Genomic DNA, 13552 nt, shown 5'->3' with positions numbered 1-13552 from the left:
CGCGGCTACGAGGTCTTCGAGGTCGAGGTCATCGTCGTCCACCGCGAACGGGTCCTCCTCCTCCGCAGCCTTGGCTTTCTCGCGCTCCCGCGCTTCCCGCTCCCTCTCTTCCTTCTCCTTCTCGAGCAGCGCCTTCGACTTCGCGCCCGATTTCGTCGTCAACCCAGTCGCGAGCGTCCGCTCCGCGAGCTGCGCAGACTTGTCCACGTTCTTCGCGAGCATCGCGTCTAGTTCCGGGTCGCCCTCGTACTCCGGCTCGCTGTCGCTGTCACCTCGTCCGGACTTCTGCGGCTTTTTCGCCGCGGGAGGTTTCTCCCGGTGCTTGATCGTCCCGACGATTTTCGCGCCCTCGCCGCTCAACTCCCCGTCGCCTTCGATGTGGGATAAGAACCCGCTCAACGCTTGCTCCGTGCGCGCGTCGTCGACGCCCCGACTCCTCGCCGCGGCCGCGGCCGCGGCCCTCGCGCGGTTGCTGCTGCTGATCACCTTCGGCGCGTCCGAGTCCATCGCCGCCGCCGCCGCGCCGCCGCCGCCGCCGCCGCCGCCGATCGCAACCTGACCGAGCATCGCTGCGAGCTCATCCTGGTCGATGTCGTCCTCGTCAACAAAGAAATCGTCGTCGTCGTCGTCGTCGTCGTCGTCTCCACCGCCGTGCGAGTACCATTCCGTGCGATCGCCACCCTCGACGCCGCCGGACGCGGCGAACATCGCGCGCATCCTCGCCAGGTTCTTCTCCGCCTCCGCCCTGGCTTTCGCCTCGTTCGCATCATCCGCGGACGTGTCCCGCTTGACGTACTCCATCGCATCCTTCTCGTCGTGGCCGCCGTCCGCTTTCACGACGCCGGTCTCGCACAGTTCTCTGCCGGATAATCGTCCCTCCGCGTGCCTCTTCTCTTTCGCGGCTTCTATGGACTCTCTCCTCCTCGCGTCGCGTTCTTTTTTCCAAATCGCGAAGTGCGCCTCGGTCACGAGCGTGCCTTCGCTCATTTTCCCGCGCTCTTCCTCAAGCATTTCTTCTTCCGTCCGTTGCGCCTCCTTCTCTTCCGCCAACATCGCCGCGATCTGGGACTTGAGGACGTACCCGGGAGGGAGCGCGTGCCGGTACTTGCACTCGTCCCCGCCGTTCGGGCAGACCCAGAACCACCCGTACAGCCTCTTCTCGACGGCTTCGAGAAAGTGCCGGCACGTGATGTTCGTCTTGTTGTTTTGGTTTTCCCCGCCGTGTTTCTCGCTCACCACGGACTCGAGCTTCGTCTGGTCCCAGTCCTCCATCGCGTCCGCGTCTTTCGCTTTCGTTTCCTCGTCCCTGAGGTCCATGAAGAGGTCCGCCTTCGCAGCCTCCGCGCGCGCGCTCTTCTTCTCGTGGGAAAACTTACAGCGCCACCCTTTCGCGCACCGACCTTTTTTGAAGAACTCGCACGCTATCGTCTTCGGGTCCACGCCCTCGGGCACCTTGGGCTGCTTGATGAGCTCGCCCATCATCTCCTCGAGCTCCTTCTCCGCTTGAATCTTGGCGAGTTTCAGCTTCTCGTTCTCTCGGCGTTTCGCCTCCGCCTTCTGCTGCTCCCCGGGTAACACTTTCATGTTCCTCTCCACGTCCTTCACGAAGTCCTGCGCGTGCTTGCTCGTGTTCTTGTTCTTCAGGCCGAAGATCTTGTCCTTCTGCTCCATCTGCTTCCGCTCGTTTCGCAGCTTGTCCTTCTCCGCTTTCTCGAGCGCTTTAGCTTTCGCATCTTTAGCCTTCAGCGCCTTCTTTTGGTCCGCGAGGGACAGCTTCGGCGGCATCGCGAAAGTCGATCGCTCGATCTGTTGTTACTTGAAAATCCCTAACGAACTTCGAAAGCTTCGCCGACTTCGCGCTCGAGCCGACTTAGCGTTCTCGCGTCCCCGACGCGCTCGACGGGACGATCGCTTCCAGCGCTCGCGCGTGCAGGCTGCGAGGGTGTCGACAGGACGCTCGCCTCCGGGGCGCGCGTCCGCGGCTCTGATCGTTCGCGAGCGCGAGCGTCGCGGTTTTTTTCGGTCGGGTCTCCCCTGGCCGGTCGGTCTGGTCGTGGGCGCGGGCGCGGCGCGGGCGTCTGTTGAGTGCCTTGTGCGCCCCCAAAACGGCCCGGGGACGACGACCCGCGCGTCGCGGCCGCGCCGACCTTTAACGCGGACGCGACGAGGACGTCGCCGAGGACGTTCAACGCGCGGAAGAGCGTATCTCCCCCGTTTGCGTCATGTCGCGCCCGACGACGCCGCGCGACGACGCCGGCGAAACGGCCTCGGAGGAGCCGACGGATCTCGACGTAACGCCATCGCGGGCGTACGACGAGATGACCGAGGAGGAGAAGGCGGACGCGCGAGCGGCGATCGAGGAGGAGGACAGACTCGCGGAGGAGGAAGCGATCAGGCACGCGAAGAGGGAACAACGCCACGCGAGGGTCCTCGTCGCGCTCTTCTCCGTCGCGCTCCTGTGGTGCTCCTCCTTCGCGGTCTCCGACGCGATCGTCGAGGCGCTGTTCGTCATCCCGCACGCGCCGCACGACGTCCTCGTCAACGTGAACGAGACGTACGTACACGTGAAAAACGCGGAGAGGCTCTACGCCGCGTGCGCGACGTTCCAGACGAAAGGGTGCGTCGATAACGTCCGCGCCGCCGCGCGCGTGGAGTCGTCGCGGGCGAGGCGCGTCGAACGCGTCAACGCCGCCGTCGTCGCCGCCGCGGAGGCGGAGGGGAAACGATGCGTCGACGCGGACGAGACGCTCGCGCGGCTCCTTCGCGTGGCCCAGGCCGCTATCGCGCCCAGGGACGTGCCGTGGAAGCTCGACAGCAATCTGTGCGGTCCCGACGCCCGAGACGCGGTCCGCGCGAGGATCGTCAACCCCGGAGACGCGCTCGCGGGCGTGTCCGACGACATCGCGACCGCGACGTCGGCGTACCGAACAGACAGCGAAGCCGCGGTGAATCGAACGACCGGCCTCGTCGTCGAGCGCGCGGGGTACGACGGCGCGTACAAGGACAACAAGTCCGTCGCGTTAGATCGACTCCAAGTCGACGTCCAAACGAACATGTCCACGGAGGCGTCGAAGATCGCGTCCAACGTGGATTTTCACGTCGGCTCGTTGGAGTTGGACGCCGGCGCGTATTTACGCGCGACCGCTCTCGAGGCCGCGGACGCGCTGGAGTTTGTGAAAGGCGCGGCGATGGCGGCCGTGCGCGCGTACGTCCTGACCGTGGAGGCGTTCGCGGAGGCGGTGATTAAGCTTATCAGGAAGGCGGCGAGTTGGTTCAAAGCGTTCAACGAAATCGGCGCCGCCGCGGACGCGTTGAACATCGGGATAACCCCGGACATGACGCCGCCGAGGGTGCCGATCTTGAACCCGTTCAACATCCCAGACCTGCCGCCGGATATCGCGCCGCGCGTGGACGCGATGCACGACGTCGTCACCGCGAGGACGATCGCGATCGCGAACGCCGCGGACGCAGCGCGCGCGGATCTCGTCGGCGACGTCGCGAGGATACCCGAGACCGCGATCGGGTGCCTCGCGGCCGCGGGCGTGCCGACGTTTTTCGACGATTACGACCCGCCGCCGAGGGGCGATGCGTCGACGACGAACGCGACGTCGAACGCGAGCGCGATCGCGTACGCCGAACGCGAGCGCGCGGAAGCGGAGGCGAGAGGGGAACGGTTCGAGAACCAAACGAACGCGACGGCGGCGCTCGTGGAAAACGAACGCTCGGAGCTTCGGCGCGACGCGAACGAGACGCGGGGGAACGTCACCGACGAGGCGAGGAACACGTCGGACGCCGCGAGCGCGGCCGCGTCTGAAGCCGCGGCGAACATCAAAGAGAAGCTCGGCAACGCGAGCGACTCCGACGGCCCGACGTGGCTCGGGGTCGCGCCCCCGAATTTGGAAAATGTCGAAAGCGCGATGAGAGTTCTCTCCGCGTTGTTCGACGCGCTCCTCGCCGCTGACCTCGTGTATCGCGTCGTTCGCTCGTTTCAGGCTGTCGCGAAGCACTTCTCGCACAAGAACTCGCTGCCGCCGATCGATCTCACCGCGAAGAACACGACGGAGAAGGAGGACGAGAAGGAAGAAGAGAAGACGCTCATCATGCGATACGCGGAAATAGTAGGGCACCCGATCGTCCTCGTCGCCGTGCGGGTCGTCGCCGTGTCGTTAGCGGTGACGCTCATAACGTACGCGTACCTTCCATTTCACAAGGCGTACAGAACAGGCTGCATCACCGGGTGCGACGGGACGTTCACCACGATGAACATGCACTCGTTCGCGCATAATTACATCGCCGCGGAGGGTTCGCGAATCAGCGCCGCGGGTGTTCTCCGCGCGGAAGCGGAACGACGCGATCAATGCGCGGCGCACGCGCCGTCCACCGCGGCGACCCTCGCGACCGCGCGCGTCGCGCTAGACGCCGTCGACGTCGCGAAAACGAGCGCCGCGTCGACGGCGTCGATGCTCGTGAACTGCGTCGACGCGGAAGGGTACGCGGACGCCGCGACCGCCGCGGACGACGACGACGCCGCCGCGGACGTCTTCACTTCTGACGACTTGGACGCGATGCGAGGCATGATGAAACTCGCCTCCGAGGCGTGGATCCCGTGCTCGTCCTCGGACGCGACGCTGAACGCGACCTCGCTGTTCGAATGCGAGGCGCTGCCGAAGTGTAATCTCACGTGCGGAGGGCCGAATCGATTGATGCTAGCGACGCTCGCGCACATTTCGGGGTGCGCGGTGGAGGGCGTCGTTCACGCGTACGCGTTGAAGACCGTGCTCGTGACCGTCGTGTTCTTCGCCGCGAACTGGGCGAGGGATATCGCGGTGAACGGGTACGCCGCGCTGTGGTGGCGCGAGCTGTGCGGGAATCGAGGGTTCCGGTTCGAAGGGACGTTACGCGCGGACGGCAGCGCGGTGAAACCTGAAATCGGGAGAGGACGAACGCTGGCGAAAGTCGCGCGAGCGAAACTACGTTGGCAGGGGAGGAAGCACACCGCTAGTGGGTACTGGTCGCTGTTCATCGCGATGCTCGCGCAGGTGCCGGGGTTCGCCGCGCTGCTCGCCGCGCGTCGATCGAGCCTCGTCACGACCGCGCGATGCACCACCGCGTACCTCGCGAGGAAAAGGTGACGGGTCGCGAACGCCAAGGGGTTGTGAGTCTGAGGTCTGGTTTCTAAACGTTATACATGTAGTGTCGTAGTCTAATTCACGGCAATTTCGCCGCTTCTAATCGCGCGACCGCGGCGTTCTGCGTCGCGGAGGGTAACGGCACGTCGAGCGCGACGCGGCCGTCCAGGACCGCGCACAACGCCCGCAAAAGATACGCCGCCGCTTCCGCCGCCTCCGTCTCCTCGTCCGATCCCCTCGCGGCGGCGACGAGGACGTCCAACGCTTCCAACCTGCACGCGATCGCGCGCGCGACCGCGCCTGGTCCGTCCGCGCACTCCGCGGCGAGCTGCGCGAGCGCGACGATCAGTGACGGCTCGAGATATCCGTCGTTCGCGTCGTCCGCCCATCCGCCACCGCCGTGGCCCCTCGCGAGCCGGTCGATGACGTTCACGCGTAACCTGTAATGCGAACACGCGGTCTCCTTCGCCCGCGTCGCGTCCAAAATGTCCTCTGCCGCGGCGGCGGAGTCCGCTTCCTCCCCCCACGCGTCCGCGACGATCTCCGCGGCCGTCGCGAGCGCCTCTAACAATCGCAACGCCGCGTCGACGACCTCAGGGGTCGCCTCCGAGGACCTCGGGTCTAACAGCGATGAAATCAAATCGACGCCGCCGGCTCGGTACACCGCGCCGACCGCGGAGCTGACCCCTCGCGTCGTGCCGTCGCCCGCGCTTCGTCTCGGCGTCGACGCGGGCGACGGCGAGTGCGACCGCGACGGCGTCCCGATCGGAGGATCCACCGGAGTGCCGACGGAACACAGCGACGCGAGGCAGTTCAACGCGCCTGTCAACACGTCCGCTCTCGCCGTCGACGCGGCGACGAGAAGCACCCTCCCGGCGAACGCGTCGTCGCCGAGCGCTACCGCTCTCCACGCCCTCGCGTTTCCGTTCGGTCGCGCCGCGACGGCGAAGCAGCGGCACGCCTCGAGTATCACCGGCGCGTGCGTGGAGTCGAACAGCGACCGCGCCGCGGCGTTGGCGACGATCTCGTCGTTTCCCAGACGCAGCCATCCGTCCGGGGCGCACAGCAAGTTCCCCAAGGTCCCGAGCGCGATCTCTCGCACGCGGTCGTGCGTGCTCGGGTTCATCAGAAGCGTCGCGAGGGCTTCGGGAAGGAGGCTATTCACGAGGCACGGCGCGTTTTCCGCGGACGCGGCGAGGTCCCACAGGAGCGATCCGCTCTCCTCTTGCGACGTCGAGGGCGTCTGGGCGCCGCGCTCGGGAGGCTCCACGAGCGCCGTGATGAGCGCGATGACGCGGTCCTCGTCGAGCGTGGACGCGCCGACGCCGTCGTCGTCCGGGGGGGCGAGCGGGTTGCTGAAGTCGCCCTCCATCCTCTCCGCGCGCGCGAGGGATTCTGGCGCGCCCCGCGGGAGTCGTGGCCGTTTCGATCTCGAGCACTGTTTCGGGGAGCTCGCGCTCGCTTGAGTCTGCGACGGGCGGGCGGGGCGCGGCGCGAGGTGGCGGCGTCCAGACCGAACGACGCGCGTCGATCAACGTGCTAGTCGCTATCGGGCTCGTCCACGATCGGCGGGATGTTCTCTCGCTCTTGCTCCCGGTACCGTCGCAGAAGCTCCTCCCCCGACGGCGCCGCCGCGCCCCCGCCCCCGCCCCCGCCCCCCGGATTCTCCCCCGCGTCTGCGGCTCTCCACGCCGCGTCCAACCCGACGCGTCCCGCTCTCAAACGCTCGAGGACGTCTTCCCACTCGTCGTCCTGGCACCCGGGGTTCCCGCCGAGCACGAGCGTCTCGAGCTTCGGGAACAGCGTCGGCGTCTCCGATAAGCAATCGCACAGGGTGCGGAGCCCGCCGAGGGTCACCCCGCACCCGCCGAGGTCCAAGGTCGCGAACGCCGCGCTCATCGAAGACGCGCACGGCTCTTCGCTCGACGACGGCAGTCGCAACATATCGATCGCGCCCATCAACACGGGCCGCAGCTCCCCGATGCCACCGATCTCCTCGTTCCCGAACAGCGACAGGCTCTCCAACGTCGACCCGAGCGCGAGCCCCACGAACGCCGCGGCGCCGACGGGGCCCAGACCGTTCGAGCCGACGTCCACGGTTTTCAACTTGCCGCTCGCGCGCGCCGCGAGCGCCTTCGCGCCGTCGTCCCCTATCGCGTTATCCCTCAAGTTCAAGGCGTTCACCGCGCCGAGATCGCGCGCGAGCGCGATCGCGCCCTCGGCGCCGATCCCGCACCCGATCAGCGACAGGCATCGCACCGGCAAACCCCCGCCGCGCGCGCTCCCGCCCCCCGCCAACGCGACCGCGCCGGCGTCCCCGAGCTTCGCGCCGTCCAAAATCAGCTCCCTCAGGACCCGGCGTCCCGGCTCCTCGGTCTCCCCGTCTTCCTCTTCCTCTTCGTCTTCCTCTTCGTCCGCCGCTTCAGCCACGGCGCGCAGCCCATCGAGCAAGAGCCCCGCGCCCGCGTCCGACGCGAACGTCGCGTCCGTGAGATCGAGGACGTCGACGCGCGTCGACGCGGCGAGCCACCGCCCGATCGCGGCGCACGCGGCGTCCGCGAGCGTCGCCCCCGCGAGCGAGAGACGCGTCAACCCCCCGGCCAAACGCGCGCCGTCGCACACGGCGACGATCCCGGCTTCGCCCAGGTTTGGATTGCGCGACAGGTTGACGCTCTCGAGCGTCGCGCCGCGGCCCGAATGGCGAATGGCGTCGCCCAACGCGCGCGCGCCGTCGTCGCCGACGCCTTTGTTCTCCAGATCGATCGATCGCAACGACGCGCTCGCGGCGATCCCCGGCGCGAGCGCTCGCACGCCGTCGTCGCCGAACGCGTCGTCGCCGACGCACAGGGATCGCAGCGTCGCGTTCGTCGCGAGCGCGTCCGCGAACGTGCCCGCGGTCTGCGCGTCCATCGCGTGCCCGGACGCGTACAGCTCGAGCAGGTGCGTGTTCGTCTTCAGCGCGTTCGCGACCGCGGCGGCCTCGTCGGGGCCGAACGCGCGGCCGCGGAACACGGTCACGGACGTCAAGCTCGGGTCGTCGTTCGCGAGCTTGTCCACCCACGACGCGACGCCGACGGCGTTGCCCCACGCCATCGTGTGCGGCGGCGGCGCGACGCGAAGTGATGAGAGGCTCGCTCCTCGGAATGACCAGAGTGCTCTGTCGTGGCGGAATCGTTTCGCGAGACTCGCGTCGATGACGTCGCGTAGTCCTCGACGCGCGCGGGCGTCGTCGCACGCCTCGGAGGAGACTCGGGTACACCGCTCCCGCGAGCGAAGACGCGCGTACCGCACCGCAGGGATAGAGGGACGGGCGCGTCACGCCGCGCGTTGATGTCGTCTCGAAAGGCCGCGTCCGCGCTGGCGCGGTGGGCGCTGACAACGCGATCGCGCCCGACGACGACGACGACGACGACGACGAGCGCGAAAGAGCCGCGCGTCGCCTCGCTCGCGTCTTCGCTCCATCGCGCGCGAGCGCACAACAACGCGTCCACGTCCGAGTCCTCCGCGTCGACGATCGACACCGTGAACCGGTGGGAGACGGAGAAGTTCGAGCGCGACGCCGCGCTGTGGTGGAACGAACGCGAGGGCCCGTTCGCGCCGCTGCACGCGATGAACCCCGCGAGGCTCGGGTTCATCCGAGACGTGCTCGTGAACCACTTCCAGGGCGACGTCGAGGGAGGGATCGGGATCTCGCGCGCGAACCGCGGCGTGGAAGGGATCTCGCGCGCCGCCGGGTCAGGGTCAGGGTCAGCGTCAGGGTCAGGGTCAGGGTCAGGGTCAGGGTCCACACGCTCGCCCCCGTCCGCCGACGCCGCGCGCGACGCTCGACCCCTCGCCGGGCTGCGCGTGCTGGACGTCGGCTGCGGCGGCGGCATCTTGTGCGAGTCCCTCGCGCGCATGGGCGCGGACGTCACCGGGATCGACGCCGGGAAGAGGAACATCGACATCGCGAAGAAGCACGCGTCGTTGGACCCCGCGATCGACGCGAAGATCACGTACCACGCCGCGCCCGCGGAGGAGCTTCTCGCGTCTGGCGCGTCCTTCGACGCGGTGCTCTCCATGGAAGTGGTGGAGCACGTGGACAACCCGGAGACGTTCGTGAAGTCGCTCCACGGGCTGACCAGACCGGGCGGGGCCGTGGTCATGAGCACGTTGAATCGCACCGCGCGGTCGTACGCGCTCGCGATCGTCGCCGCGGAGAGGATCATGGGCTGGGTGCCCCCGGGGACGCACGAGTTCGGGAAGTTTTTGACGCCGGAGGAGTTGACGGTTTTGTTTCGCCGCGCGGGACTGACGCTGCGGGAGGCGGCGGGGATGAGGTACACCCCCGGGGTGCCGCTGATCGGGGGTGGGCTGAAAGGGGGGTCGTGGTCGTTGTCCGCGGGCGATCTCGCGGTGAATTACATCGTGTACGCGTCGCGGCCGAAGTGAGGAGGCGAGCGGTCGCCTTCGTAGCGCGCGTTGTCGACGATTTTAGGCGGGAGTTGCGAACGAACAGTGAGCTCTCGCTCTCAGCCGCACGACGAAACGCACGATCACGCGGCCCGTCGCTTCAAGTCATCGCGCGCGATCTGTCGTGGTCGACCGCGTTACATCTCTCTTTCAACTCGAACATAATGTCGAACTTTCCCCAGCCGAGAGGCGGCGGCGGTGGTGGTGGTGGCGGCGGCGGCGGCGGCGGCGGCGGCGGCGGCGGCGGCGGCGGCGAGAAGAAGAGGAGGCGTGGCGGACGAGGAGGATCGGGCGAATCCGGCGGCCGCGGAGGCGGCGGCGGCCGAGGCGGCGGCCGAGGCGGCGGCCGCGGCGACGGCGGTCCTTCGTTCCACAAGCCCTCCGGCGGCGCCCCCAACGCCCCCGGGCAGCACGTCGTCGTCCAGAACAACAACAACGGCGCGTCCACGACCTCGTTCGCGGCGCTCGGCCTCTCCGCGCCGTCGCTGCGCGCCATCTCGGAGGTGATGAAGTTCACGCACGCGACGTCCGTGCAAGACCAGACGCTCCCGCCGATCATGAAAGGCCTGGACACTCTCGCGAGGGCAAAGACCGGCAGCGGGAAGACGGTCGCGTTCTTGCTGCCGACGATCGAGCTCTTGCACCGGACCGGCCCCGCGCCTGGGAACGGATCCGTGTCGTGCCTCGTCCTCTCCCCGACGCGCGAGCTCGCGTCGCAGATACACGAGGAGTCCAAGAGCCTCCTGGCGTTCCACAACTTCAAGTCCCACGTTGTGTTCGGCGGGACGAACATCAACTCCGAGCGGGGGCGCATGAACGGCGGTCGGTGCGACTTCCTCGTCGCGACGCCCGGGCGTCTCATCGACCACTTCGAAACCTCCGGCTTGCAGCCGAGGTGCGCGAACCTCAAGGTGCTCGTCCTGGACGAGGCGGATCAACTCCTCGAGATGGGGTTCAAGCCCGCGGTGGACCGAATCTTATCGTTCATCCCGAGAGAGCGCCAGACCTTGTTGTTCTCCGCGACGGTCCCGCAGCAAGTGAGGAACATCGCCGCGAACGCGTTGAGACCGGGCTACGCGTACGTGGACTGCGTCGGCGAGGAAGACTCCGCGACGAACCTCCAAGTCAAGCAGTGGCTCACGATCGCGCCGCTGGACGATCACCTTATCCTCCTCGTGCAGCTCATCAACATGCACCAACAACAAGAGCCGAACCACAAGGTGATGTGCTTCTTCCCGACCGCGCGTTCGACGCAGCTCGCCGCGGAGTTGTTCGAAGCGCTCGGAAAGCCCGTCACGGAGATTCACTCGCGGAAGTCGCAAGGGCACAGGACGAAGGCCGCGGACCAGTTCAGGGCGTCCAAGTGCGCGGTGATGATGTCATCCGACGTCACCGCGCGCGGGATGGATTTCCCGGACGTCACGCTCGTGATTCAGGTTGGTCTCCCGTCGTCCAAGGAGCAGTACATTCACCGGTTGGGACGCACCGCGCGCGCGGGGAAGACGGGCGAGGGCCTCCTCCTCCTCGCCCCGCACGAAGAGTTCTTCGCGAGGCAGCTCAGGGATCTCCCGATCACGCCCGCGCCCGCGACCGTGGACGGGAACATCGCGAGCGCGGTCGCGAACGCGCTCGCCAGGGTGGACATCAGGACGAAGGAGCAGGCGTACGTCGCGTGGATGGGGTTCTACAACGGCTCGTGCGGTAAGATGGGCTGGGGGAAGCCCCAGCTCGTGCAGGAGGCGAACCGGTACGCGCTCGAGGTGTTAGGGTGCCCGGGGATCCCCGGGATTCTGAAGAAGACCGCGGGGATGATGGGGCTGAAGGGCGTCCCGGGGCTGAACTTGGTCACCGACCTCCCCGGGCAGGGCGGCGGCGGCGGCGGCGGTCGCGGCGGCGGCGGCAACCGTGGCGGCGGCGGCGGCGGGCGCGGCGGGCGCGGCGGCGGGTTCCGGCGCTGATCGTGAACGCCGGGGGGGCATTGCTTGTGTTGTTCTTATACATTCTTTCCGCGCGCGCTCGCGCGAGCGCACGCTCGTAGGAGCTTCTCTGAATATTGATACGCGTACTGAAAACTAAAATCTGTTCACGAACGCCGCGGAGCCTCACAACACCCGAACGCCACCCGCGCTGGGCACGTCGACGATGGCGTCGAGCCTCGCGGCGGCCCGGCTCGCGACACCCTGCCGCGTGCGCCGAGCGCGCGCGGGCCACGCGCGGTATCGGAGGGCCACGCGAGCCGCGGGGCGGTCATCGGATGACGAGACGGGCGAGGCGGTCGAAGAAGTCCGCGTCTTCGGATCCGAGGGCGAGAGATCGTCCCGCGTCCGCCTGGGGATCTTCAGTACCGGCGAGATCGTGACGTCCACGAGCGGCAGCGGCGCGTCGTTCGTCATTCGCGGTCTCCTCGGCCGAGGCTCGTTCGGGACGACGTACGAGGCGGAGACGGAGGACGGAACGATCGTCGCGCTGAAGTGCCTCGCCCTCAGGGAGCAGAGCACCTGGAAAGCGCTCGAGCTCTTCGAGCGCGAGGCGAAGGTCCTGAAGAACCTGTCGCACCCGTCGATACCGGACTACGTGGACTACTTCGAGATCGACACCGCGGAGGACAGGAAGTTTTGCCTCGTGCAGCGGGTCGCCCCGGGGACGACGCTGGAATCCCTCGTCGACGGCGGGTGGCGACCTTCGGAGACCGAGGTGGAGGACGTCGCGCGGCAGCTCCTGGAGGTGCTCTCCTACTTGGGCTCCCTGCGCCCGCCCGTGGTGCACCGCGACGTGAAGCCGAGCAACGTTCTCTTGGACCGCGCGACCGGAGAGGTCAGCCTCGTGGACTTTGGCGCCACCGCGGACGCGGCGGTGTCCGAGGCGCTCGCCTCCGGGATGGGCAAAGGGATGGGGTCCACGATGGTGGGGACGTTCGGGTACTGCGCCCCGGAGCAGATGATCGGCGGCGTGACCCCAGTCTCGGACTTGTACTCCGCGGGGGCGACGATCTTGTTCCTGCTCGCCGGTCGCTCGCCGGCGAGCCTGCCGCAGAGCCGGCTGAAGGTCAACTTCCGCGGCGCCGTCCAGATCGAAAACCCGAGGCTAGAGAGGGTCGTCGCGACGCTCATGGAGCCCTCACCGGAGGACCGGTTCCAGACCGCGGCGGACGCGATCGAGGCGCTCGTCTCCACCCGAGGCGGGATCATGGGCGGGAGAAACTTCCGCGGCGCGCGTCTCGCGAGCGACGACGACGACGGCGACTTCGCCACCGCGGACGGCGCGCCGGGGAGCACGTGGGACGATTTCGACGCGGCGCCGGCGCCGGGGCCGCGCGCGCCCGCGGGGACGAGCTCGCGGGGACGAGGTTTGGACGCGACGCGCCCGCGGCGACGGACGAAGAAACCCGCGAACTCGCGCGTCATCGTCGAGAGGGAAGGAAAGACGAAGCTCCTGATCGTCATCCCACCCGCGGGGCTCACCGCGAACGCGGCGGCGACGGGCGGGTTCGCCATCCTGTGGAATTCGATCGTGGCGACGTGGACGGTGAGCGCGCTCGCGGGCGGGGGGATACTGTTCGCCGCGTTTAGCATCCCGTTCTGGCTCGCGGGCGGGGGGGTCGCGAAGATGGCGTACGAGGAAGTGTTCGAAGCGTCGAGGCTGACGCTGGACGCCGCGCCGGGGACGTACGCCCTGGACGTCACGGCGACGGGGTTGAAAAACGACGTCGACGCGGGGGACTTGGACGACGTCACCGGCGCGCGGATCGTCGTCGAGAGCACGACGAACGACGTGCCGAATTATTGTTTAGAGCTCGAGATCGGCGCGAAGGAGGTCAGGTTCGGTCGGGGGTTGAAACTCGTGGAGTTGGAACACCTGTGCGCGGAGGTGAACGCGTTCTTGGACGTGGTTCAGATTGGAGGAGGAGGTTGAAATTAGCCGACACCCGCGGTCCTGTCTGTCGCGACGAAACAAATAAATCGTTTAGTTCG

At 67.8% G+C, this 13552-nt stretch overlaps 6 protein-coding genes across 6 annotated transcripts; 3 read left to right on the top strand and 3 right to left on the bottom strand.

Annotated features, from left to right (window-relative positions):
• Positions 1-21: 21 nt before the first annotated feature.
• On the bottom strand, positions 22-1659 carry MICPUCDRAFT_4866 (uncharacterized protein; the record flags this gene model as incomplete). Its single annotated transcript, XM_003056735.1, has 2 exons — positions 22-57; positions 841-1659. Coding segments are annotated over 2 exons (855 nt in total), but the record flags the coding sequence as incomplete, so codon positions are not given.
• A 563-nt stretch (positions 1660-2222) lies between these two features.
• Positions 2223-5132, top strand: MICPUCDRAFT_56192 (uncharacterized protein; the record flags this gene model as incomplete). The annotated part of the gene is made up of 1 exon (XM_003057200.1): positions 2223-5132. One exon carries the CDS (start codon positions 2223-2225, stop codon positions 5130-5132), a length of 2910 nt encoding a protein of 969 aa, XP_003057246.1.
• A 76-nt stretch (positions 5133-5208) lies between these two features.
• Positions 5209-6501, bottom strand: MICPUCDRAFT_56191 (uncharacterized protein; the record flags this gene model as incomplete). The annotated part of the gene is made up of 1 exon (XM_003056734.1): positions 5209-6501. One exon carries the CDS (start codon positions 6499-6501, stop codon positions 5209-5211), a length of 1293 nt encoding a protein of 430 aa, XP_003056780.1.
• A 167-nt stretch (positions 6502-6668) lies between these two features.
• Positions 6669-8222, bottom strand: MICPUCDRAFT_56190 (uncharacterized protein; the record flags this gene model as incomplete). Its single annotated transcript, XM_003056733.1, has 1 exon — positions 6669-8222. The coding sequence occupies one exon, from the start codon at positions 8220-8222 to the stop codon at positions 6669-6671; it is 1554 nt and encodes a 517-aa protein (XP_003056779.1).
• A 237-nt stretch (positions 8223-8459) lies between these two features.
• Positions 8460-9560, top strand: MICPUCDRAFT_56189 (uncharacterized protein; the record flags this gene model as incomplete). Its single annotated transcript, XM_003057199.1, has 1 exon — positions 8460-9560. One exon carries the CDS (start codon positions 8460-8462, stop codon positions 9558-9560), a length of 1101 nt encoding a protein of 366 aa, XP_003057245.1.
• A 185-nt stretch (positions 9561-9745) lies between these two features.
• Positions 9746-13546, top strand: MICPUCDRAFT_46671 (uncharacterized protein; the record flags this gene model as incomplete). The annotated part of the gene is made up of 2 exons (XM_003057198.1): positions 9746-11526; positions 11924-13546. 2 exons carry the CDS (start codon positions 9746-9748, stop codon positions 13491-13493), a joined length of 3351 nt encoding a protein of 1116 aa, XP_003057244.1. The 3' UTR covers positions 13494-13546.
• Positions 13547-13552: the final 6 nt, after the last annotated feature.

The sequence above is a fragment of the Micromonas pusilla genome (assembly GCF_000151265.4).
Source record: "Micromonas pusilla CCMP1545 genomic scaffold MICPUCscaffold_3, whole genome shotgun sequence".
In the NCBI taxonomy this organism is placed as follows: Eukaryota; Viridiplantae; Chlorophyta; class Mamiellophyceae; order Mamiellales; family Mamiellaceae; genus Micromonas; species Micromonas pusilla.
The sequence above is the reverse complement of the archived record's forward strand: the minus strand, read 5'-3'. Positions and strand labels throughout refer to the sequence as shown.